Source organism: Poecile atricapillus, chromosome W, assembly GCF_030490865.1.
Source record: "Poecile atricapillus isolate bPoeAtr1 chromosome W, bPoeAtr1.hap1, whole genome shotgun sequence".
In the NCBI taxonomy this organism is placed as follows: Eukaryota; Metazoa; Chordata; class Aves; order Passeriformes; family Paridae; genus Poecile; species Poecile atricapillus.
Window position 1 is genome coordinate 27,367,665 of NC_081288.1, and position 23,686 is coordinate 27,391,350.

The 23,686-nt window shown below is 40.4% G+C and overlaps 1 protein-coding gene across 16 annotated transcripts in view; it reads left to right on the plus strand.

Moving 5' to 3' along the window:
• The window catches only part of LOC131591424 (trinucleotide repeat-containing gene 6B protein), a 124,915-nt gene extending 109,554 nt beyond the window's left edge, over positions 1–15,361 (plus strand). For 15 of the 16 annotated variants that reach the window (XM_058862119.1, XM_058862111.1, XM_058862108.1 and 12 more), the window contains 8 exons: positions 69–203; positions 380–556; positions 5,045–5,191; positions 5,436–5,531; positions 8,684–8,908; positions 9,388–9,458; positions 11,327–11,466; positions 11,978–15,361. In XM_058862119.1, coding sequence (XP_058718102.1) covers positions 69–203; positions 380–556; positions 5,045–5,191; positions 5,436–5,531; positions 8,684–8,908; positions 9,388–9,458; positions 11,327–11,466; positions 11,978–12,365 — 1,379 coding nt within the window. In that variant the 3' untranslated portion in view covers positions 12,366–15,361. Of the gene's footprint in view, positions 1–68; positions 204–379; positions 557–2,640; positions 3,054–5,044; positions 5,192–5,435; positions 5,532–8,683; positions 8,909–9,387; positions 9,459–11,326; positions 11,467–11,977 lie in introns of those variants that run through there. The other variant, XM_058862121.1, reaches the window with a different exon arrangement.
• Positions 15,362–23,686: the final 8,325 nt, after the last annotated feature.

Consider the following 23,686-nt stretch of genomic DNA (forward strand, 5'->3'; position numbering starts at 1 on the left):
TCCCTGTTTAAAAATGCTTAAAAACAAAACAGAAGATGACAATGGAGTTTTGTTTGCTTGTTTCACAGGCTTTGGCTCAAGTGGCATGGATTATGGCATGGTGGGAGGGAAAGAGGCTGGAACAGAATCCCGCTTTAAGCAGTGGACTATGATGGAAGGGCTGCCCTCTGTGGCTTCACAAGATGCCAATATGCACAAAAATGGTGAGAAGGGGAATTTTGGGAATGCCCTTGTAGGATCATCTCGCCAGAGGTGAAATAGTTTAGATGAAACTGTCTTGCCTCACCAGTATGCATCTTAAATATTTTTGTGTTAGTACATTGTACTGTTGAAAATCCCAACCTATCCCAAGTGTAAATGTATGTTTTTAATGCTGCAGGTGCAATAGTGCCCCCTGGAAAGGCTCGCGGAGGATCGCCCTACAACCAGTTTGACATAATCCAGGGCGACCCACTCAGCAGCCACGCAGGCCCTGCTGGTGATAGTTGGTTACCTGCCAAATCTCCACCAACAAACAAGATCGGAAGTAAATCCAGCAATGCCAGCTGGCCTCCAGGTATTACATAAGGGCACGGGTTGTGTCCTCACTTTGGGATAGATGAGCTGGACCTTTCCTCATCATACTTAGTTAAATAGCAATTGCAGAGAAAATACTTCTGTGGCTTGGCCTATGTTGGTTTTGAAATTTCTTCCACATTAAAGTAGAACGTAAATTTTGAATTGCCAGTAAAAAATTCTGGCCTAAATATGAACTAACAGCTGAATTACCTGAGTAATGTTTGGTTTTTGTTAGGTGAACTCATATCTTCTGTGGTTTTGTGACTTTACGTTTACAAAAACTTCCATGAAAACGTATATTCACAGAATACACAACACCATCTCCCTTCTTTTGTACTGATTCCTTATTTGTGCTGTATTAGGCTGACACAGTGTAAGAAGTATTGATAGTGTGGAATCAGAAAAAGATGTGCAGTAGGGTTTTTTTGTTATGGTGGGAACAACACACTGTTGCGGTTCACCTTTGCTCATGCTGCATAAACGGTAGAAGAGTGTTGCAGTGCTTCAGTTATGCTCAGGAATCTTGTGGTTTGGGTAGAAGTCTCTTGCTTTTGGCATGACAGGCTGGTGCACATTTTTTAAGTTTTCTGGTTTCACTGGCAGAATTTTGTGTTTCTGCTAGAAAACTCTCTAGGAAAATTACATATGTATTTGAATACACATAATTTTCTATATAAAACATTCATTTAAACAGAGTGGTGTCCTTGAAGTTGCACAGATTAATCAGTGATTCTGTGCAGCAAATAGTTGGTGCTGTGATTTTTCTCTTCTCTGGAAGACTGCCTTCCAGGAAAACATTACTAACTGCAAACCCTCTGCTGTGTATCCACTCAAGCACAATAAAGTTAAAGTTCAGGTACATCTCTTGGGTAAAGCAGTAGCACAGACCTTGCATCAGAAAGCCTAGGAATCTATGTGACAGATACAACTGCAGAAAACCTAGAAAATGTAGTTGAAGATCTGTATGAGGGAAGCCCTCAGTGTCTAACTCCAGCAAGAAACCATCTTCTGATGAGCTAACAGAGCTAAAGAATGTTATCTCAGAAACATTGCACATCCACAAATTTTTATACTGCTCACTGCATTCTGTACACGTGTATTTGTGTTACACTTCTGTCAGCCTGGTTGTTAAGTATGGAGCTTTTTGGATTGGAGTTGCCAGTTCATAATGCCAGAAACTCCCAAAATGTAATCTTTTACCAGACCTCACTCACAGAGTGATTGTTGCTGAACTTGTTTCCTCAGTCACCATTCCCCTGTATTGTATTGAGAAGCACAGTACTGCTCAGTATGCTACAAGAGACACGTGAGGATCAGCTCTGCCGTGTTTCCAAGTTTTGGTGCAGCAACTGGCTTTGGCAAGGTTCTTGGTGCCAAAAGAACAAGTAACTTCTTGCCACGAAAGTGAGAAGTTGGATAGCTACTCTTTGCCTCTTGCTGATTTCATAGAGCTTTCCTAGTGATATCTGTAGTCCCACTGTCAGTGATAAGTAAAATTTTTTGTCACTGACTGCCTCACCACTGTGAGAGGATAAGTGAAGTTCACAAATTCTGAACATAAAATTTCACTGAGATCGGCATTTCTTGTGTGAGTAGCCCAAGACTATGATTGCAGCCTTTACATAAAAGATGTGGGTTTTGGCAGGTGGCATTTTTTCAGTTATTGCTGTATTGCTGTTCCACTCCTATGAGATCCATAGGCTGCTGGGACGAGTTACTGTTCCATAACCATCAGCTAATTGGGCTGTCTCATAGTCTAACTTACAGACTTAATTCTCAAGGAAAACCAAAATCAAGATCTACCTTCTCAACACAACACCCCTGATGAAGAATGAAGACCTAAAATGACTTTACACTCTAGGTCCTTCTGTACAAGCTTGTACATGAGGTCCACTATCAGTTCCTTGCATGGAGATAGAATTCTTCCTCCCAGTGCTGGAAAAAAAATGTTAACAAAAAGGAGTTTACAAGAGAAAACCTCTTGAAATAGGTGCATTTTCCCTTTGAATGAAAACAGTGGTCACTCAGCACTGACCCTGACTACACCTTTCGCATTTTCCTCCTAAATGCCATCTGCTGCAGAAATTCTGCCATTCAAGAGAGCAGTATTGTTCAGCACAAAGATAAATGAAGCGGTGCCCAATCAAACTGATATCACAGCTGGAGGTGAGAGCAAGTTTGCTGCATTGGTGAGAACTATGTCATTTGGTTATGTTGCACAGACTTGCATACTCGGGTAACACTTAGACTGTAGTTTTCCCATTCAAGATCAGTCATACTTCAAGCAAACTGGCCTGGATGTGTCTGTCATGGTTTTCACAATAATCTTATGTTTGAACTTTTTGAGAGGACCTTTCAAATATCAGTGGACAAATGCATTTCATGTCTTCTTTACTGCCTAGAAATAAACAGCATGTCCATAGACAAGAGTTGGTGAATGTGCATGGTAATAACTATCAGCCCCAAAGGAGAGTTTGGAAATTTGTCAGAGTGCTGAGGTTCAAGGAAATGCTTTTCCAGACTAGGGTTATATTGATGAGTGAATGTGTTCATAAACAGTAAAACCCCTGATCCTTGGAGCCTTGTTTTTATATTCATTAACCTTTTGATGAGAGCTTTCTCTGCACTTAATTTTCATTCTCACCAATTCTCAGAATCTTTGCAGATAGAAGACTTCCTATTCTTTTTTTGTTCCCAAACGAGTTGTAATTTCCAGGTTCTAACCTGTGTTCATGGATTCTTTGTCTTAGAAGAGAGAAGATATTCTGAGTAGACCCAAGAGCTATATTGCTTCTTCCTTAACAAAAGGGAAGTCCTGATTGTCAGGGGCTGGCAGTATTTTGGTAGTAGCTGAGCAGAGTCCTTCCGTGATGCAGTGCTGATTGCTCAGTGTTAAAGTGTTGATATGCGGATTATTTTGTTGAGTTACTAAAGAATAGGAGATGTTACTGATGTTTATAAAATTATAAAGGCGGTGTTATAAAGGCCGAATTGTAATTCCATGACTCCTGCAATGCTAGAATCATGGTGCAAATGCTGGAATTAAGATGATATAAATTTTAAGTAGATGGGAGCTATTTTTCCATCAGGAGTGGTGAACTTTTGGGTTGTGTTGCTTTCACAGCTTCTTGAGACAGATGGTACTAGCCAGTTGAAGCAGTGATTGGATAAAGTGATGGAAAAAGTTTCACAAGCTGGTGCTAGCAGGTAGTGGGTATTTCTGCCATATAACTTAGGACAGCTGTGCATACTGGGAGAGTGTGAGGCCAGTAGTCACCAGATAGTGGCCAGGTTTGTGTTGTCCCTCAGTGGTATTTCTCCTACTGCTGTTGGCAAAATACTGGACTAGATGAACCCCAGTTCTGACCCAGTGCGGCATATATTTTATCTTCTCTGAGATTCTCCTGTGCATTATCAAAGTCTAATACTGCCCTTGCTGTGGCAATAGTTTGAACCAGTAGTGTCATATTCTGTATTTGTGTGTGAATATCATAGTGTTGACTATACTTCTTCATTACAGAGGTTACTGAAATGAACCCTTCCATGCCAGATTCATCCTACATTGCTTCATTCTAGAGAGTGAATCTTGGATCCTGTTTTTAATAATGGATCTTTAATTACACTCAAATATTCTATTACTCATTATTCCTGAAATTCAGGTTGGGAATTCTGTATCCTGGACTTGTATCTGCAAGGGATGAATCTGATACCTTTGCACTCTTCTCACACTTATACAAATTGTTACATTGTATATTAAGCTTCATTACTTGTTTTTGTGTTTGTCAGTTTTACTTTTGCACCACTGCTTCCAGAACTGACCACAGCAGTTTATTCATTGAAGGAACCAAGTTACTGATCTTTCTTACAGTAACTGGAGTCTTTGTGTGTTCATATTTAATATAATTCATCCTCTTGTCTTAAAATTCTGGCATGCCTGGAGCTAAAGCATGATAAGTATATCTCATCTCACTGTGAAGCATGAAGAATGTCATTGAGTATATACATTACTTTTACCACAAGGCATCTCATCCTCAGTATTGATAGGTAATGTATAAAGTGTGTGTGTACCTACAGTGTGATGTGTCAGATGTATTTCCAGACTCCTAAGGCTGGTAGCCTTTCCTTGAGAAAGGCTTCTGCACACTCATGAAGTATGTCTACAGAGTCTAATCTTACATATCTTATATGGAATTAATTAAAACTATTGAAATCTCATCTGAATGCAGTAAAGCAGAAGCACATAAAGGGATACTAGGTGCCCTTGTACCACTTTTTTTTGTAGTGTAGACTTATATTCATTTCACGCCAGAGCTAGTGCTGTTGGAGGAAGTGTGAAATAGATTGCATTTCTAACATGTAGTGGTTTTTTGCCCCTGAGGAACAGTGTAGAAGACAATTGTTTGCCCTCCTGAAATACTTCATCAATTCATTCTAGTAAATAACATTTTCCTGATCACATCTAATTCCTTTTTCTGTCCTGTCCCAGAGTTCCAACCAGGAGTGCCATGGAAAGGTATACAAAACATTGACCCTGAATCTGACCCCTATGTGACCCCTGGAAGTGTGCTGGGGGGGACAGCCACATCTCCCATTGTAGATACTGACCACCAACTTCTGCGGGACAACACCACAGGTAAAACCTCTGCTCTGTGATTATCAAAGTCGCTCTGATACTCAGGATTGTTGTGATGTTGCAGCAGTAGCAGGCAAACAGTCTGTTGCATTTGCCTGAGAAGGAATGACTGCATGCCTTTGGACTGTGGCTGGGAGCACCTGAAAGCTTGGTATTGTTACAGTCATGGCTCTTGAGGTTTAATGGTGTTACAGAAACTCTGTGAACTTGGTCTACTCTTTCTCTCTCCTTTTCTTTTTGATAGGGTCTAATTCTTCCCTCAACACCTCGCTGCCTTCACCTGGTGCCTGGCCCTACAGTGCCTCTGACAATTCCTTCACCAACGTTCATAGCACTTCAGGTATGTGGGCCTTGAAACTTACCCAGACAAGACATTTTTCATTTAGCACTACTTCTTTGTTGTTCCACTGGGAGTATTTAGTCCATCGTGTGTAACAGTGACTTGGGAAGACAAACACTAACTCTGAACATACCCCCCTCCTCCCTCTTCCTTCCACCCTTTATATGCTGAGAGTGACTCCATATGGTGTGGAATATCCCTTTGCACAGTTGGGATCAGCTGTCCTGACTGTTTGCTCCCAGCTTCCTGTGCACCCTCAGCCCTCCTGCTGGTGGGAAGATGTGAGAAACAGAAAAGGTCTTGACGCTGTGTAAGCACTGCTTGGCAATATAATTAAATCATCATCACCTATCCTGTTCCCAGCACAAATCCAAAACATAGCCCCATACCAGGTACTATGAAGAAAATTTACCCCAGTGTCATGATCCGCTAATACAAGCGGGAGTCGTGAGAGGTTCGTATGATCTCACAGTGCAAAAAGTACATAAAGGGATTTCAGTTTAAATCACAACAGCAATAATGAGCCTTTATTTTAGTGCCAACAACATGGGTTATGCTATAGATGAGAGGGAGAGAGAGAAGGATAAAGAGGTAAAGTGAAAAGAGAGGAAAAAGGAGGGGGGAGGTTATAGCTACCAACAACAGATGAGACGGGGTTGCCGGTGTCTTCTTCTGTGGGGAGATCTCTCTCCCAGAAAATAACTTAGAAAGTCACTTTTATAGTCTGTTTCAAAGTGAGGGGGCAGTTGGCCAAGAGGTGGGGAAATTCCTAGGCTATTGTGATGAGACCTGTTGCTTTGGGAAACAGGTGTAAGGTACAGAACAGGCCACTCTTCACAAGTCCCTGATTAGCCACAGGAACAAAGGCAGTGTACCATGGCAGCAGAGCAAGCACACCTGTAAACAATCACTCGGCATGCATCCACCTCAACCAATCCAGAACCCCTGTACAAAGCCCCTTGGGTCCTCAGGGTCTTAGTCCCTGTTCTTGTGACAGTTGTGAGGCAAATGAGGGAAACTTCAGACTGTCTCTTACACCCAGCCAAAACCAACATATTATGCAAGTTAAAGAATAAAGTAGTAGGAAGCAGCAAACAAAAGGAAAGATAAAACAGTACATGTATAATCTGTTGCTAGTCTTAATTCTTAAAATATTATTTGCTTGTGTATGTATTAGTAAAGGTGAGTGATTTTATTTATTTTAACTTTAGGATATGGAGTGCTGTGAAAGGAATGTTTTTGCCTTGCCTTTTATAGCACTCATCATTCCCTGCAATCTGGACAGTGAGGACATTTGGTCCTCTGGCTTTTAATGGTTGGCCTGTAAATGTAAACTTCAGTATACATCTCAGATCCTTCATAAGAAGGTAACAACAGCTTTCTGGTAATAACCTGTTTCTGCACACACTTTGCAGTAAAACACTGGAAATACTTGCTCCAAATGAACCATTTGGATTTTAAGCTTCTTGCAAATGTCAGAGATTTTTCTTGAAGACATCACTGTCTTGACAATTACTTAAAAATGAATTGTGTATAAATAGCAGAGGTGATGAACAGAGCTGAGAGCTACATATGGGCCAAACTTTAGGTTTTTTCATCATACTGAATAAAAGCAGTGTTCAGGCATTACCTCAGCGTCTTCACCAAATGTGTTGAAAATGCTTTTTTGTCCTTAAGAAAAAGTGAGTTCCTGCTGCCAGTTTGTGAGCTGACTTTGGTTTGAAGCAGTGTATGCAGCATTCTAGTGACATAGAGGGTTCCTCTGTTACAGCCTGAGGAACAGAGTGGCATGTAGCAACTTCTTACCTTTGCTTAATTTTTGTCTGCCCCATAAGAAAGACTGAAGCAATAAAAAAATATTGAAGTTGTAGTCAAATTGAGGAAATTAGACCACTGCCACATACCAGTTCCTGTTTGCCTGCTAGGCATGAGTGTTTTACAGTCAGAAAGCCATCTGAATTGCAAATTTAGAATTTATCTATCTGTGAAGCAGAGTCTAGCGAAAGCAGGTTTTTAAGCACTTTCACCCACTTTCAAAGGCTAGTGCTTGAGACCTGATTGCTGACCGTTTCTGTGTTATGGAAGTACAGAGATCCAGCTGTAAACTGAAGCATGCTTATACATGCTGAAAGCTTTATGGCCTTGGTTTCCAGATGTGTTACTTTATGGTGCCCTAGCATATCATATATATGTGGCTTTTCACTTTGTTTCAAATTACATGGTCTGCTGGTGACTAAAGTTAAATGCACATATTTGCACAGATGTACATGAGAGTTATGATTAAGATAATGTCTGACACAGCCTTTTCCCCCAGATTGCCATGTCTGTGTTTGCTGGTTCTCAGTGCAGAACAAGGAGGAATTTTGAAGGAATTTTGACTTTTGAAATCTCTCTTGGTGTCAGAAGTTGTGGGAGAATTTGCAGTCTGCCTTTTTTTAAGAACTGGTTTAGGCAGAGCTCACAAATATTCATGACAAACAGTGGTGGTTTGGGGAGCGCTTTTTTTCCTGTTTTATTGCATTTCTTTATAAAGAGTTATTGAAATGTGTTAAGGATATCCACTGTAGGTCTTCTAATAGACGCCTCCCTATTAGTAATACTTTCTAGGAAAAAAATGCACTATCAAGATTGTTTTTAATCCAGCTGTCTGTCACACAGCTAAGCAGCCCTTTTTATGTGGTACTGCTTTGTCAACATTGTGTGAGGTTTGTGATTCACAAGAAAGCTTTGATTTTGTAGGGAGGACAAGGCAACATTAGCTTAATAGACCAAGAATGGTAAATATTCCTTTCAGTTCTCTGAAGGTTTTTTTTACTTGAAGAAGGTTCAGTTTCATTAAAGGTCAGTAGTGCCCAAACTTTTAAGAAATTCTCGGGTCCTCAGATGAAATAAAAATTACTGTTGATCTCATTAATGATGTAACATACTGTAATCTGCTACACGATCATAAATGATATATTACTCTTTTTTTTGGTCAGCATATATAAATTCCATGTAGTATGAGAATTTTTTGGTATGATAAATTAACTATTGTATGGTTCTGTGTTTCATGCTTGTCTCCAATATAAATGCAGTCAAAAGGCTTACTGTGATAGGGCAGATACTTAATCTGACAAGTTTCTCTAATACATACAATTTCTTTAATCTTCTAGCAAAATTCAGTGATTACAAATCAACATGGTCCCCAGATCCCATAGGACACAATCCCACTCATCTCTCCAACAAGATGTGGAAAAACCATATTTCCTCAAGGAACACTACAGGGCTGCCCCGCCCACCTCCTGGCCTGACCAACCCCAAACCATCATCTCCATGGAACAGCACAGCACCCCGATCGGTCAGGGGCTGGGGGGCACAGGACTCAAGGCTTGGCTCTGGTGAGAACAACCAACTGGTAGCACCACTGATCAGACCTGAGCAGTGTATGCTTTACAGCACAGTGGTTTGGAGGAAAGAAAGTTGCAGTGGTGTGGTAATAGGAAAAAAGAGAGTTCCTTCTTGAAATGGAAATTTGCTGTCAGTAATTGTGGTGGGTGGGGGTGGAATCCCAAGTCCTGCTGCAGGGAATGATTGAAGAAGAGCTGAGAGCTGCCTGAAGAGAGTACCTGCTACATAGGGCTTTTCAAGATTAGATGTTTGCTGTGTGTGGGAAACTCCTCAAAGATAAACTCCAGTGAAAGGGATCTTGATGTGAACTATGAGGAAAGGTGTGGTTTTGTTTTCAGGATTGAAGATTATACTTTCGTGTTTTACAAGGGGGGGTAATGCTGATTTTTTCTGAAAGACCTAACTGTAAAGAAAGATGGTTTTTCTTTGTATCAAAACTGTTTTGATTGCTCTGTCTTATAATTTGCAGCATCTACTTGGAGTGATGGTGGCTCAGTTCGTCCTAGCTACTGGCTGGTTCTTCACAATCTCACTCCACAGGTATTTTCTGTGGTTGTTTCTGAGAACTTATTTGCTTTAGCAAGGATTTGTGAGTTCAAAAAGTTGTTTCTTTTTAAACAAAATCTGACAAAATCAGATTTGTCAGCATATGTAACATATTTCTAGTAAACTGAGCTTCAGTCTGACTGGTTTTTCTATTGTAATCTCTTCAGCTAATTTTAAGATGTTCAGGTTTTGCTATGTGACTGTTAAAACATTCCTTTACTTGAGAGTTACAAAAAATAATTGAACAGAAAGATTTTTCTTAGAAGTGAGGATAAATTTCATTATTATAATGTGGAATGGTTTATAGCTGTTCTTTGGGATGTTGTCAGTAAGAAATTTGATGTAACTGCCAGTTTTCACTTTAGTGTTTCCATAGTGAAACCACAGAATTTTTCCAGCACGTCTGCCAAAACCAGTCAAGTTAGGTTATTTCTGCAAGTATTCTCAAAGCTTGCTGCCATTCAGAATTAATTCCATGGAGATTCTGGTTTCAGCATTCCCAGTTAGTCCTGTATTCAAGGACTAGGAAAAGCCTATATGATTATCAGCAGCACCCTGAGGTCTAGACAGAGAGTCCCCTGTTCAGCAGGATAATTCACTGTGCTTCTGCAGTCTACAAAAAAAGGTTGATGGTGAAAGGTGAAAGGAAAAGCTGAGGTCTCCGTCAGATTACCCAAATGATGAACCATGCTCCTTTTTTAAGACAAGACTGTTTACCTTGATGTCGAGAAAGAAGTGGTGTGAGGAAAAAGCACAGTTTTTTACACAGCCTGGCCTGTGTAAAATATTTTAATGCTGCTTTAGGAATTATTTAATGGAAGAAGAATGTATTTTGGAGGCATTTAAGTGAGTAGGAAAGAGAAAACGATCATAAGTGTCTCATTATGCCTTCTCTCTCTATTGTGCATCAGTACACTAGAGAAATATAAAGGTTCAGATCGATTCATAGACTTCATAACCATTCATAGAATGGTTAGGCTTGGATGGAACAATATGTTCATTTCAAGGTTCTCTGTTTTAACTTTGGCCATATTTGTACCCCCACGCAACTTCCTTTTCCCTCATTTGAAGCTGTATTATAAAATGGGGGGAAAGAAGGAAGAAAGTAGCACTTCCTTAAGTATTTGCACATACGGATCCCATTCATATGTCCATGTTGCTGTTGCACACAAGGAATGGAATCTGTCTGTACAGAGCACCTGGGAGAACAGCTGTTACTGGAGGTAAGTAACAAGCTGTTACTCCTGCAGAAGGAATGTAGGCAACAACTGCTGAGAAAGCATTAGTTCAGACGGAATGGACATTGGTGGGTTTGGCAGCAAAGTCACTGACTTCCTGTGACTGTTTCATAAACTACAGAAACAAAGAAGCACCAAAATAAATTTAAAAAAATTTCATTGTAGAGATATTTCCCGATTTGCAAAAACCTTTTAAATACTAGTTTATCTAAATTCTGCTGAAATCGAAGAGCTGGAGACTAAGACATTCTGGTTCCTGTGTTACAAATTCTGATGACTGGGGACAATGAGAAGTACAAGTTGTATATAATAACTGGAAAAGCTGTCAATGTGATAGAGACCATGTCAGAAACTCAGAGAGGGAAAAGTGGACTCAAGCTGTAAGTGAACAGGAAAGATAATTTAGATCATTCCATACTAAAGCAATCACCATGTAATTGTGAAAAGTCAAGGCATGCCAGTTCCTGTTTGAAAATCAACTTCTGTCACCTTTGCTTACTTCCTACTTCTTCCATCTGTTATTCTTTCTGAGAGCAAAATATCTTTCAATTGCTGATGAAGTCAGGATTGATGTTTGGAGAAAGAATTACAAACCTCTGTTTCATCCTGGCTGTTCTTCCTCAGATTGACGGGTCAACCTTGAGGACGATCTGCATGCAGCATGGCCCACTGCTGACATTCCATCTGAACCTGACCCAGGGCACCGCCCTCATCCGATATAACACCAAACAGGAGGCGGCCAAGGCCCAGACTGCACTGCACATGTAAGCAAGTTTTTGAGACAACAATCTCAAAAATTGGGGTGTGGGATTGATGGTGTAAGCCACTAAACTCAGTGAAAACTTTTGAGTTACACTAATCTCCTGAATTCCAAAGTCTTTTAACTGTTCTTCATCTGTTTTGTTTGTAAAGTGGCATATGTGTATTTACCTACATGGTATAGTCAGTTTTATCACTCTTGGTGTTAACATTCAGGGTCTTAGTTTAAATTCAAAAGATTTTGTTCAGGCATAATTGAACATTGGAACAAGGGGTTTGGGGTGGTTTGTTTTGGTTTGGTTTTTTCCCCATATTAAATGAAAGTTCTTGTGTTTTGAATGAGTTTCACTGTCAAAAACTGCTGACATTTTCCATGTCCACTCCATTGCAGCGATGTAGCCGATACCTCTTTTGGTTTGGGCACCTGTTAGTGTTGTTCCTGTGCTTTCTGAATCCCTTACCCTTACCTCTTGGCTCTAACTACTTTTTTTTCTTATGTGTACCTTGGCCTGTTAGGTGTGTGTTGGGAAACACTACCATCCTGGCTGAGTTTGCCACAGATGAAGAGGTTAGTCGCTTTTTGGCACAAGCTCAGCCCCCTACACCTACAGCAACCCCGAGTGCACCCGCAGCAGGCTGGCAATCCCTGGAGACAGGACAGAACCAGACAGATCCAGTTGGACCTGCTTTGAATCTCTTTGGTGGGTCAACAGGGCTTGGGCAGTGGAGCAGTGGTGGCGGCGGCAGCAGTGGGGGTGATCTCACTGGCGCTTCATTGTGGGGGCCCCCAAACTATTCTTCAAGCTTGTGGGGGGTCCCAAGCGTAGAGGATCCACACAGAATGGGCAGCCCTGCTCCCTTACTACCTGGAGACCTTCTGGGAGGAGGGTCGGATTCAATCTGAACTTAGAACTTTCAACTCTGACCTCGTGACCTTTTTTGGAACAGCAGCAGCACTAACTTGACCTTTTTCGTTTTTTTCAACTTGCAATAAATACATTTATAAAAGGAAAAAAGAAAACGGAGAAAGAAAAAAAAGGTGGGTCATTGACAGACTGTCTGAGCACATAGTTGCCTCCCTTATATAACTTCAGTTTTTTCGTTTGGAATATGAATCCAAAAAGAGAACATATCACTCTTGAAATACTTGAATCGTGAACGCCAACTTAGAAAGACAATGTGAAGCAAGTACACATACCATTTAAATTTAAGCAGAAAAAATTAAAAAAATTAGTTTCTAGTTTTTCACTTTTTCATGTTATACGGAAGTTGTTGCTAAGAAACATATATACTGAAAAAATAGCTTTTTAACTTTGTTTGCACTGGGTGTGTTTCCGTCCTTAGGTCTACCATGTTGGGCTGGGGTTGGGGAGGGGTTCAAAAGAATAAGGGGAGGGAGGGGAAGACTTGACGGAGCCTCACTTTAAAAACAAAACAAAACAAAAAACCTAGAAAAAAAATTAAAAAATTAAAAACCCACAAAAAAAAACAAAACAGAAAAAACAAACAAAACAAAAAAACCAACACTTTGTGATTGGCTGGTTGATAAGTACCAGTGTGTTCTGGCACATGTAACTGCCCACGTGTGCTTGTTTCTGTGTGAGTGCGTGTGCACATGTTTGTGTGTGTGCATTTTTTTCTCTATATATATAATCTTGAAACGCTGCATTGCTGATGGTCTACGGGCTGGCTGGCCATCTGCATGTCTTGATTCTGAAAGCAAGACAGGCATGGTGGAGTCCCTGTGGCTGAAGCAGAATCCAGTTGGGCTGGATTAAAATCTCTCAGTAGGTTTTTTTAAATTCATTTTAGCAGGGTGCTATCTCAAATCTGCAGATCATAGAGTGGATAGTTGCTTCCTAGCCCTTGTTCTAACCCTGTGGTAGAGCAGAACACTGCCATATCCAAAGGATTATGGGAGAGGGGAGACAATGTTGTCTTTTGAGTAACAGTCTCTTTATTTATGTCTGCTTGTGGGGTTTTTGTACTGAATGAACCCTAGAGTGTTTGTTATATAATGCAAGCCATTCATTTCTTCCAACAGGGGAAAAGAGGATTAAAGAAGACATTGCCATTTTTTGTGCAGCTAGACAAATGTTCTTTTCCAGTCTCTTGCAAGCTTCGATACCTTTAAAAATAAGTTTCTTTTCCCCCCCAAACCTAAATAAGCACCTGTGCTCATTCTAGAGGAATCCATCCAAAGCCTGAAAATCCAGCCCAACTAAATTAGCCTTTTAGTTGATTTACTGCTTCTATTAAAACTGACAAAAAACTAAATGGTGTCAGCAAAGTGCTGGCCAGCCTGCCTCATCTCCTGAAAGCACATGCAGCTAACTCCTTCCTGCGTCCTTCATGGTGAGCGTTACCTGTGCCAGGCCTTGGTGCCATTACAGCGCCAGACCATCACTGACAGAAACGTTTACTTACGAATGTTCTTAAACCAGTGTGTACTTCAAAGGTTTCCTTTTGTTTCTCTGTGTTGTGTTTTTTCCTGTGTACGTGGTTTTGCTTAGGGAGGTATATAACTAGCAAAGACTTTTTTTTTTTAAAGAAGTATTGCACCTTTTTGTTTTTACTTTTTTCCTGTACTGTTGCTTTTTAATTTCTGTATTTAAGGAAAGGTTTGGGTTTTTTTAGCATCAGTGTAGTAGTACTCTGGGCAGGATAGGGGTGACCTATAATCCACAGTGATAGCCAGTGTGTGCGTGCATGTGTACGCTGGGAACAAAACTTCTAAGACCTGTTGAAAAGAGTTGTAGCAGACTTGAAGGAACATCCCTTGACACAAAGCAGGAAGTCTTTTGTGGAGGTGGGGCCGGGGGAAGAGGGAAGAGAGAAGCCGGTACTTTTTCCGTAAGTGCTAGGACTTCCGTGCGGCATTGTCCGGCTGTTACACGGTCTAATGAAGTGCCGACCTTCTGTACCAGCACATACCTGTCCATTCCAGCCCTCAGAGGGAGCAGTGCTTTATCACCTGGCGGAGGGGGACAGATAGGGGAGTCTGTTTCTTCAGCGCTTTCATTGAAGGATATGACCATGTGTAATGCATTTAACTCATGGGTTTGGTGGGCAGAAGCAAAAACAGATGCAAGTCATGGAGGGGGGAAGTTGGTGCAAGTGTGTATGTGTGTGTGTGTGTGTGTATGCCTGTGTGCTGGGGGTGGGAGGGAAGGGCTAGGGAATTACATGGCTGTTTTATTTAATTCGCCCTTTTTATGTAAACCCAGTGTCACAAGGAAGACTGACTGAGGGAAATGCTGCATATACACATGCCTGTAGATTTGTATGCAAAGCATTACGTGGTAAAAAAGTATGAGTAGGTTTGTATTTGTTTAGTAAACTGGAGTGTGCAGCATACTCTGGCCCCCTTGGAAAATACTTTCCTATCATGTCTCCTCCATCTATCCCACCATGCACAAAGAAACAAAATGCTCTCTTTCAGCTCCTGCTAGCTGGCTAGTGCCCCTCGTGTGCAGGCATCTGTACAGCTTTGTTTCTGCTCAAAGACCAAGTGCACTCGGACATGCAGAGCAGGTTCTTAAAAGTCCTGTGCCAGCAGTACTTCCTAGTGAAGCACCTTTGGCCTGAGCAAGCCAGTATCTGTTCTGTCACATGATTTGCTATACATGCTGGTTCATTGCTGTGTTCCACCCTCACTTCTCTCTCCCAACCTGCCCTAAGGTCCCTTTACCTGCACTTTGGGCTAGATGAGTTCATTGCGATACTACGGTGAAAGCCGGGTGCTAGAGCCCCTCTTGTTTACAAGACATAATGAGGGATTTGAAATATTTAAAAAGAAAAGCTAAATTGTTCTTCCATTGTAAGCTTAAAGGGAAAAAATTAAAACATTAAAAAAAAAAAAAAAAAAAAAAAAAAGACCAAAAAGTGCATATATATATTTTAGATGAAGACTAACTCTGGGAGCATTTAACAGTGTTTTTGTTTTTATTTTAACATTTTATTTTCCTGCTTTAAATTTGCAAGCATTCTCAGGAATTCTAGGGTAGGAAGCCAGTTTTTTGAAGATGGTTTATTTAACCTTATCCTAGATTGATGGCTGTTTCTTGTTGATAAACTTTTACAAGTTCCTGGATCTTCAAAATGTTTGAAAGTTTTTACTTTAAAATAAAAATGCTAAAAAAAAAAAAAAGAAAAAGAAAAAGCAAAAAATAAAAAACCTCCAAATGTTACTGTCAAGCGAGGGATCAAGAATTTTAAAGACTTTCTAAATTAAGATACATTAAGAAAACTTCTCAATATCAGCAACAGGAATTCATTGCAATCCTAAACAATTTGTGGGAGAAGGGTTATTGTTTATTGTGCTTTGTTACTCATGCAGACGCGTGCAGTTGCATGGAGAAGAGAAGTGTGTGAATGGAAACCTACTATTCCCTCTTGATTGAAACTAAAACAAAAATATCCTTCCAAGCACCTTTTTAATAGCAGAGTGAAAGTATAAATCTTATTAAAGTGCAGTAGAGTTTAACTGAAAGAATCCTTGGTTAGGATGACTAGCAGGAAATACACGATGGTGCTTCTTTGAACCACTTCTGAGCAGTGCTAAAAAAAACAGTGCTGGCAGAATACTCAGTAATGAAGTAGTTTTATTAGCCTGCCTTTTTCAGTACAGAAAAAAAATAATATAGAAAAACTCCACACAAATGTACATTGGAAGTCAACTGTCCTGTTTTCAGCTACTTGGTGAGTTTAATTCCCACTTGGAGATTCACTGCTTGCTTTTCTTCATCCACCCCACCTCCCAATCTTTCTGTTTCATTCTATATGAGGGAAATAGCTGTTAAACTCCTCTGTTCACCCTGTTGCTGCTGGCTGTCAGGGCTTAGAGTCTTGAACTTAAAAGTTCGGTGTTGGGATGGTCAGCTTCTGCCTCCCAGCTCTAGGGGTCAGGGGCTTACTCTGCCTGAAACAGCTCGGCTCAAACCACAAAAACCACGCTAGTGCCTTGTTACATGCACCCACATGCCCTACAGTAGGGGAGGGGAGGGAAGACGAGGCAAAGTGAGGCAGTGTAGCCACTTCATGGAAATAGATGTGCCCATTCTTAAGGGAAGAGCATGCCGTGTGAGCAAGTTGTGCAATGAGTTACTTAATAGTAGTTAAGTTATTATTATTATTATTAATAAAAGAAATCAGATGCCAAATTCTGTCTTTCTCATAGCAATTGCCCAGTGTTTTCATGTTGTGCTGCGTGTGCATGTGAGTCTATTGAAAATAATGCATCAGTAGTAACAATAATGTGCTTTAAAAATCCTGTCGTGGGCCAGTAGAAGGAGGGTTTACTTAGAAAGTTTAGGATTTTATTTTATTAGTTTTTTTTTTAATGATAGAATTTGAGTGCTTTGCCAGAAGCTGTGTTTTATCAAATTAGCAGTGTCCTAAAAGAGAGAAAACCATAGCATTTGGTCAAAAAAGCTGACAGACTTGACATTCACTTTGGAAGTGGATTGTGACTGACTACTGAAGGGTTGACAGTCTTAAGTTTCAGCAGTCTGCTGGGTCCAAACCTGTTGTAGTACAACAATCTGCTCCTTGTTTCCTGAATGTGCATCCTGTAAGTGTTAGTGACTGTCTCCTCAGGGACAGTTTCCCTCCATTGTCAAAGTAACATTAATCTGTTTTCCAGCTACAGTTGACTGATCTGTATGGCTTAGTCATGGCACTCCCAACCATTTCAAGTAGTGTCTGAGAATTGTGCTAACCAGACTCAACTACTGGGGACACCCGTTGCTTAATGTTGTAAAAATTCTGCTACCATTTGAGCTCCTAACAGTGAAAAGTCAGCAGGAATTGATGTTAGGAGATTTCTGGCCTTTTTCACAACTGTTCCTGGGAAGGGGTCATTGGCAGCGTCTTGTTGGCAAGGTAGGGAGAAGAGGCTGGAGAAAGCACAGTTTGGAATAGGCTAAGGGCATCTCTTTCCAGATAAAAATCCAGCCACTTTGCTCACCTTACCTTGCAGTGTCTATCAAGCTGAGAGTTTTTAATCTGTCTGCTAATTCTTTGCTCCATTTGAGGATTTTGTCTTAGCAGTGACAGCAGAGTCTAGCAAGCAAAACAAAGTGTTGTATAGCTCAGAAACCTGTGTTTAGACTTCTGACGTTTACTTTGGAATACTTGCCATCTTTTCCCAGTGTTTTTATGTTTCTACCTGGACACTTGCCTAGCAGTCTTGAGAGTGGGGTTTTATTGGTTTGGGTTTTTTTTACAATCACAAGGTGTCAGGTTTTTATTACTTTTTTTTTTTTATCGTCCTTCACATTAAGTGGCTTTTGTAATGAGTAAGAATGTTAAGCCAAGTATGTTTTTACCTCTGCAATATAAACAGGCTGTTTTCAAAAAAAACTGGGTGGGATAACCACCTCAAAAATTACATAACAAACATTTGTATTAAGTTGGCCTCCTTTTCTTTTTTTACCGTGAAATTTCTGAGCATTTATTCCTTAGAACTTTTGCCCTATTTTTCTTCCTAAAAATGCTGCCACATCTTCCACTGTGTCCTAATAGTGTATCCAAATAGTACTGTAGTTTTTTAGGGGGAAATTTTGGTTAGGTTGGGTTTTTTTGCTTCATTCTTTACTATGCTTATCTCTTAGGTTTCTGATTTTGTTTGTGCATATTGTTTTCCTATTGACTTTAAGAGGAGCAGTGTTTATGTATCTGAGCTACCCAAATTTGACCAAGCCTGGTCAAGAAAATGAGCTGGATCAGGGTTAATGTAGCAGAGGAGGACCTGTTTCCAGTGTGTGTTGCATATATCGCCTTCACTGTAAATCATGTGACCTTAGTATCCAGGTTCTCGAGTGGATTGAAACGCAGTTTTTGTAGAGACTGGTTAACATCTCAGGGTAATAGTCCTGATTGAGTAGAAGGTAGGGGTTTTTTTCGAAAGATGTAAAGTTCCCGTAAGAGAAGCAGCTTTCTTAATTGTAAATATGCATGCATGCTTTGTGGGCAGGAAAGTAATACCAGGACAACTATGTTGAAATTAATTTTGAGGGAAAACCCCAATAAACAAATGCTGTTGAAGTGCAACTTTGGTCCTGAATCTGAAGCAACATACACAGAATCTGTTGGTTTGTCTAAATTATTTTGCACACAATATCATTTCAGTTCTGTAGTTCATTTGCCACTGTTTTGCAGTTTTAGGAACTGATACTGTTAGATCATATCGGTCATTCCCACTGTGATCAAAATACAGATATGTAAAACCCAAACTCTTTCTTCCCCTTTACCCCTAGTACTAGGCTTCCACCTGTGGCAGAAGGATGTTAACAGTAATGGGGAGAAATATGTGAAGTTTCCCAATGTAAACAGAGTTGCTACTCCCAGTTGTCCTGAATTCACATCCAAACCTAAACCACAAAGCAACAGTTAGGCTGTAGCAGACCTGCTGGTTGGACTAAATGACAGGAGCCAAACTGGAGATTTTTAGCAGTCTTGCTAGTCCATGTGCTTCACAATGTTTTGCATAAGTGTCCCATGACTGTAAATACCAGTGTTGCTGAATTTTACCAAAGTTCCCTTGCAGTAGATAATAGGAAACAGGTCCATTTTATAGTGACTCACCAAGCAGAGCTTTGCCTACAGTAGACCTTAAGGGTCTGTCTACATTGCTGTTAAAATTGAGTCAGGGTCCTGTTTAAAATTACAGCGCTCTATTTTGTGGTGTTACGTGACTTTAAACTTTGTGATGTAGTAACTGTAGCTTCTGATCCTTGTATGAAAAGTGATTTAAGGTTTCATGTGTGCTACAAGAAGCGCCACAGCTCCTGATGGGTTGGAGCCTACTTTTAAAACTTGTCAGGCCGCAATAGATGCAGTTTCATCTGTAGCATGCAGCAGGCAACATCTGTTTGCATCCACAGTTTGCCTGCGCATTGCTTTTCATCGAGCTATGCAGGAAAGCTTTTCTCCAGAAGTCTCCCAGAGTCCTAGCAAGCTTCTAGCAAATCAAGTGCCCTCTGCAAAAGAGCCATTTTTGCCCTGTGTGTGTGATAGTTGGGACTGGTGACATTCAGCAGTGTTAGGGTTCCTGTAAACTTTGTAGTGAGAAAGGGGGTTTTTTGACTTGACTCTGACAGCCTTTCTGTGAAGTAATGCAGAGTACTCCAGGGAAAAAGAAAAAGAACAAAAAAAGGGAAGAATGTATTGTGCGAGCCAGCGTTAAGTATTTAAGTATTTTAGCAGCAAACATCCTTGACTGTGGTGGGCAGAAGGGAAGAGACTGGAGAATTTTGCATGAGTGCACAATACAAGGAGCAGGCTGTGTGTTTGGCAAGAAATGTTTCCTTCAGCACTAAATGCCTCTTCTTGGCTATTGGTGCATGTTGTTACATTCGCAGAACTAACATTCTCTTTTTGTTTGTTTGTTTTTATTAATTGAGACAAAGTGGAAGCTCCTCCTCTTTCAGATGAAAAGCAACCAACCATAAGTGGTCATTTTCTTAATCATTTACTGTTGAGCAGGTTGCACAGCTTGTTAGAATAGCTATTATAGTGACATGGTTATGATATTATGTGCTTTCTTTCCCCTCCCTCTCCCTGCCAGATGTGGCTTACCCTTGCTATATAAGGCGCTGTGTGGGTTTTTTTGTTTTGTTTTGGGGACATGTGGAGAAGAAGCAAAATGAAGTGAAAATGCAAGCCAAGGTAGAACAGCCTTACTTTAGGGGGTAGCCTTACAACAGAGCTTTATAGTGAGTGTGCTGTATTCCAAAATATGTAAGCCAAAAACAAACAAAAAAGCATTCATTTATGCAAAAAAAATTAAAAGAGGTGTTGGAAGACTTCTTTAATATGTACCTTCTAAAGGTGGAGTAAGGTCTCACCAAGTGATACGTTATTGTGATACTTCTTGCCGGGTCAGTAGGAATGGGTTGGGGTATAAGCGCTTAACGTTTCCTCCTATGTTTTTACAAGCAGTAAGTTAAATGTGGTATTTATGAATGTGCCTTTGTGAGTATAGTGACTGTCTAATTGAGGAGACCGATGGGGCTGGAGGGGAGACAATGGTCAATTTATTCTTTCAAGAGGTCAGACATTGAGATTGCAGCCCACTGGTCCCTTTTGACAAGCAGCATCATTGGCTGGTCTCTACACTGCACAATACGTATTCATATGTGGTAGAGATTGGGGTGGGGGTGCGAAGGGATGTCATGTGATGCACAGAAGCTGTTGATAATTTTAGGCTAGTCTGCCATTGCAGGTTGAGTTTGTATATGTATTATGTGGCTTCTCTTTATGTTTGTGTGCATGAGTGTGAGTGCGTGTGGCTGTGGTTTTTTGTAAGCACTGGAGAAATTAAATACAGTGATGTTTGAGACAAATTTATACATGTAGAGAAGATGATGTTTTGTAGCTTCTGTTAAATAGTGGGTGCAGGCACGCTTTTACCCTCTCTGCCCATGTCCTGATAAGCGAAACAGGAATTTTTTTTCAACCCTTCAACTTCCAGCACACTTAACGTTGCCATTTAAATGAACAGGGTATTACACGAGAAGAAAAAAAAAGTTTTTGAAATGGTGAGGTAGAAGTGTTTAAAAGGAAAAAAAATCTGAAGTAATTTTTTGTTTCTTCGAAGCTGTTTGTAGCTAAACATGGGAATCTGCAGTGTCTCCTTCCATTTGTTTTTTTTCCCTAATAATTCACCTCTTCGTCCCACCCAAAACATGAGGTGTACAAGATCAAGAGCTGTTGTTGTAGCGCTTTGTAATTCCCACCCTGAAAAGAAACTCTGGTGGGATCCCTCAGCTCTATTCAGGAAGACAAAGAGAGGAGAGACTCTGCAGCTTTCTTTGCTTCGCTCTCATTCCTCTCTAATGGCCTTGAAATGTATTATTATGCAAATGTGAATTTTGATACTGAACTTAAGAAGAGGTTGTTTGTTCTTTTTTCAAAAAAAAAAAAGGTCCCATATGTGGTCAGCATTGCTTCTTTATTTTGTAAGTGAATTGTAAACTATGCATTCTGCAAAGGGGGTGTAGGGGACAAAGATACTTTGCTAAACTGTTCAGGAGTTTCTGTGTCCATGGCATATCCATTATAATTTGGGGAAGTGGGGAAGTGATAACTTTGAATTAAGAAGGAATTTATAAGAACCTTTCTTTTGTCAGAAGCTGGCCAATGGATAACTGGGCAGAGATTTGAATAAGCAATGTTGGCTGCAAAACAAAATCAGCTCTCAGCCTTGCACAGGGCTATGAATTCAGCCACACAGTGTTAACCCAGGGCCAAAAGGGCAAATGGGACACCAGGTCTACCTGGGGAATATCTACCATTTCCTGTGCTCTGGCCCTTGTTAAGCTCAGGAAACCCACTGCCACAGGCACTGGTTGTTTTGGATTTACTACTTATTTTCCATTTCAGCAGTCCTTGTGCTCTTCCAGGAGAACTGGAACATGGCTGGTCCTTGATGTCCACATTTCCTTATCCCTAACATTTTCTTTGCTGCAGTTTCTGGTACTGTTCATACAGTGACAGAGCAGCTGTGGGCAGGATGGTGGAGATGGTACTTCCTAGTGCTGATCAAAGCCCAACTATGAGGACTGTGATTTTTCAGCATCAGCAGCTACTGGTGCTTTGTCGTCTGGTGTTGCTGCCAGTGACTTAGCACTAATGTTCACAGTATGTGAAATTTTAGGGAAAGTAGACTGATATGTAGACCAGGTCCTCTCTTTTTAAAAAGAACTATCTTGTTTTTATTATTAGGTGGTATCATAATGGTCATTAAAAAGGATTTACTTCCTCACATCTCCAAAATGCAATCATTGTGAATTCTGTGCATTCCTGGAAGGTTGCTGAGCTTCCAGGAAGAGTCTCCTCAGAATAGATTTCACTGCTCTCTCCATCATTATAATAGGGACCTTTTGACTTGACTTTTTCCTTTGTCCATGGTGAACCATGGTACTGGCATTATCTTAGGTGTAATATCATAAACTGAGAGATTATCCTGCCTGTATTCAGTGTTTTCATGCAGCAATTTTATTTTTGTTGACATTCACAGTACTGTAATAAGTAATAGACTTGATGATCACTCTCGCATCTGTGCCTGCCTTGCAGATGTGATCTTATCAGGGTTCCACTCTGTCAGAATGCCTTTTAAAAAAAAAAAAAAAAAAAAAAAATCAGAAGCTTAAACTCATTCACAAAAATACCTCGTGGTACATTTTCCCTTCTGATGTAACCTTCTAAATCTTAGTTTTTCTTCTAAACTTGATGGGCTTTTATTTCCATCTGTTATCTCCTTTGTAAAAAGATACTTCAGCTAGTGGTTTTGAGTAAAGGTCGGGAAGCCTGAAACTCCTGAATTTTAACATTGGCCATTACTCTTCCCTTGCCTTGGGCAAGTCATTTAACTACTTTGCCTTTGTTTTTTCACTTGTAAAGTGGGGTTGTTAATAATACTTACCTACCTCACAGGGGTTTTGTGAGGATCAACTAGTAATGTTTGTCAAGTGCTCTAAAGGAAAAAGCATGATAGAAGTATTATGAGGTTTTCACAGCAAGATCACTAGTTCTTTTTACATTATTTGCTTGTGTGGAGGGAGATAACCCTTTCTTTTTTTTTTTTTTTAATTATTGAAGCCATCAAACACTCAGATCCTAAATGATAGAAGTTAATAGAGATTCAGTTACTTACACTCTTCAGTCTTCATGCCTGTTTCTGTCATCATCTTCTTGATATAGTTATGCCAGTGTTGCTACAGGTCACATGTACTTTTAGATAAACTTCAAAATTGAAGTACTTTGAGCTTGCTGCTTCTTTCACCAGGCCACCAAATCAGAATAAGTTTGTGTACTTCTCCCTGCTGTTAAATGGCAGTTTTGGTAATGTCATCTTTCGAGTAGACACATCTTTTCCTGCCATCAGGAAGGGGAGGTGGTGGTGTGTAGTTCCAGAGAGGGGACTGTAAAATAAGGAACCTGGCCACTTTATGCTGCTGCTCCAGGGATAAAGGGCAGAGTAGCTTCCTATGTCCTTCCCTGAGTTAATTTCAGTGTGTTACCAGTCACACTGCAAATGCAGTGTCTCTTGTCCACAATATACAGAAGCCATCACCTGCCAATAGAACGTAGGATCAGACAGTATGATAGTAGACGCTGCTTGTGTATATGCCTTACAGCTCTCCCAGAATGTCTCTGGGGGAGTGGTGGGGGATGAGGTCTTCATTGGGTAAATCCCACAGCTGTCAGGGAACCTCTGCT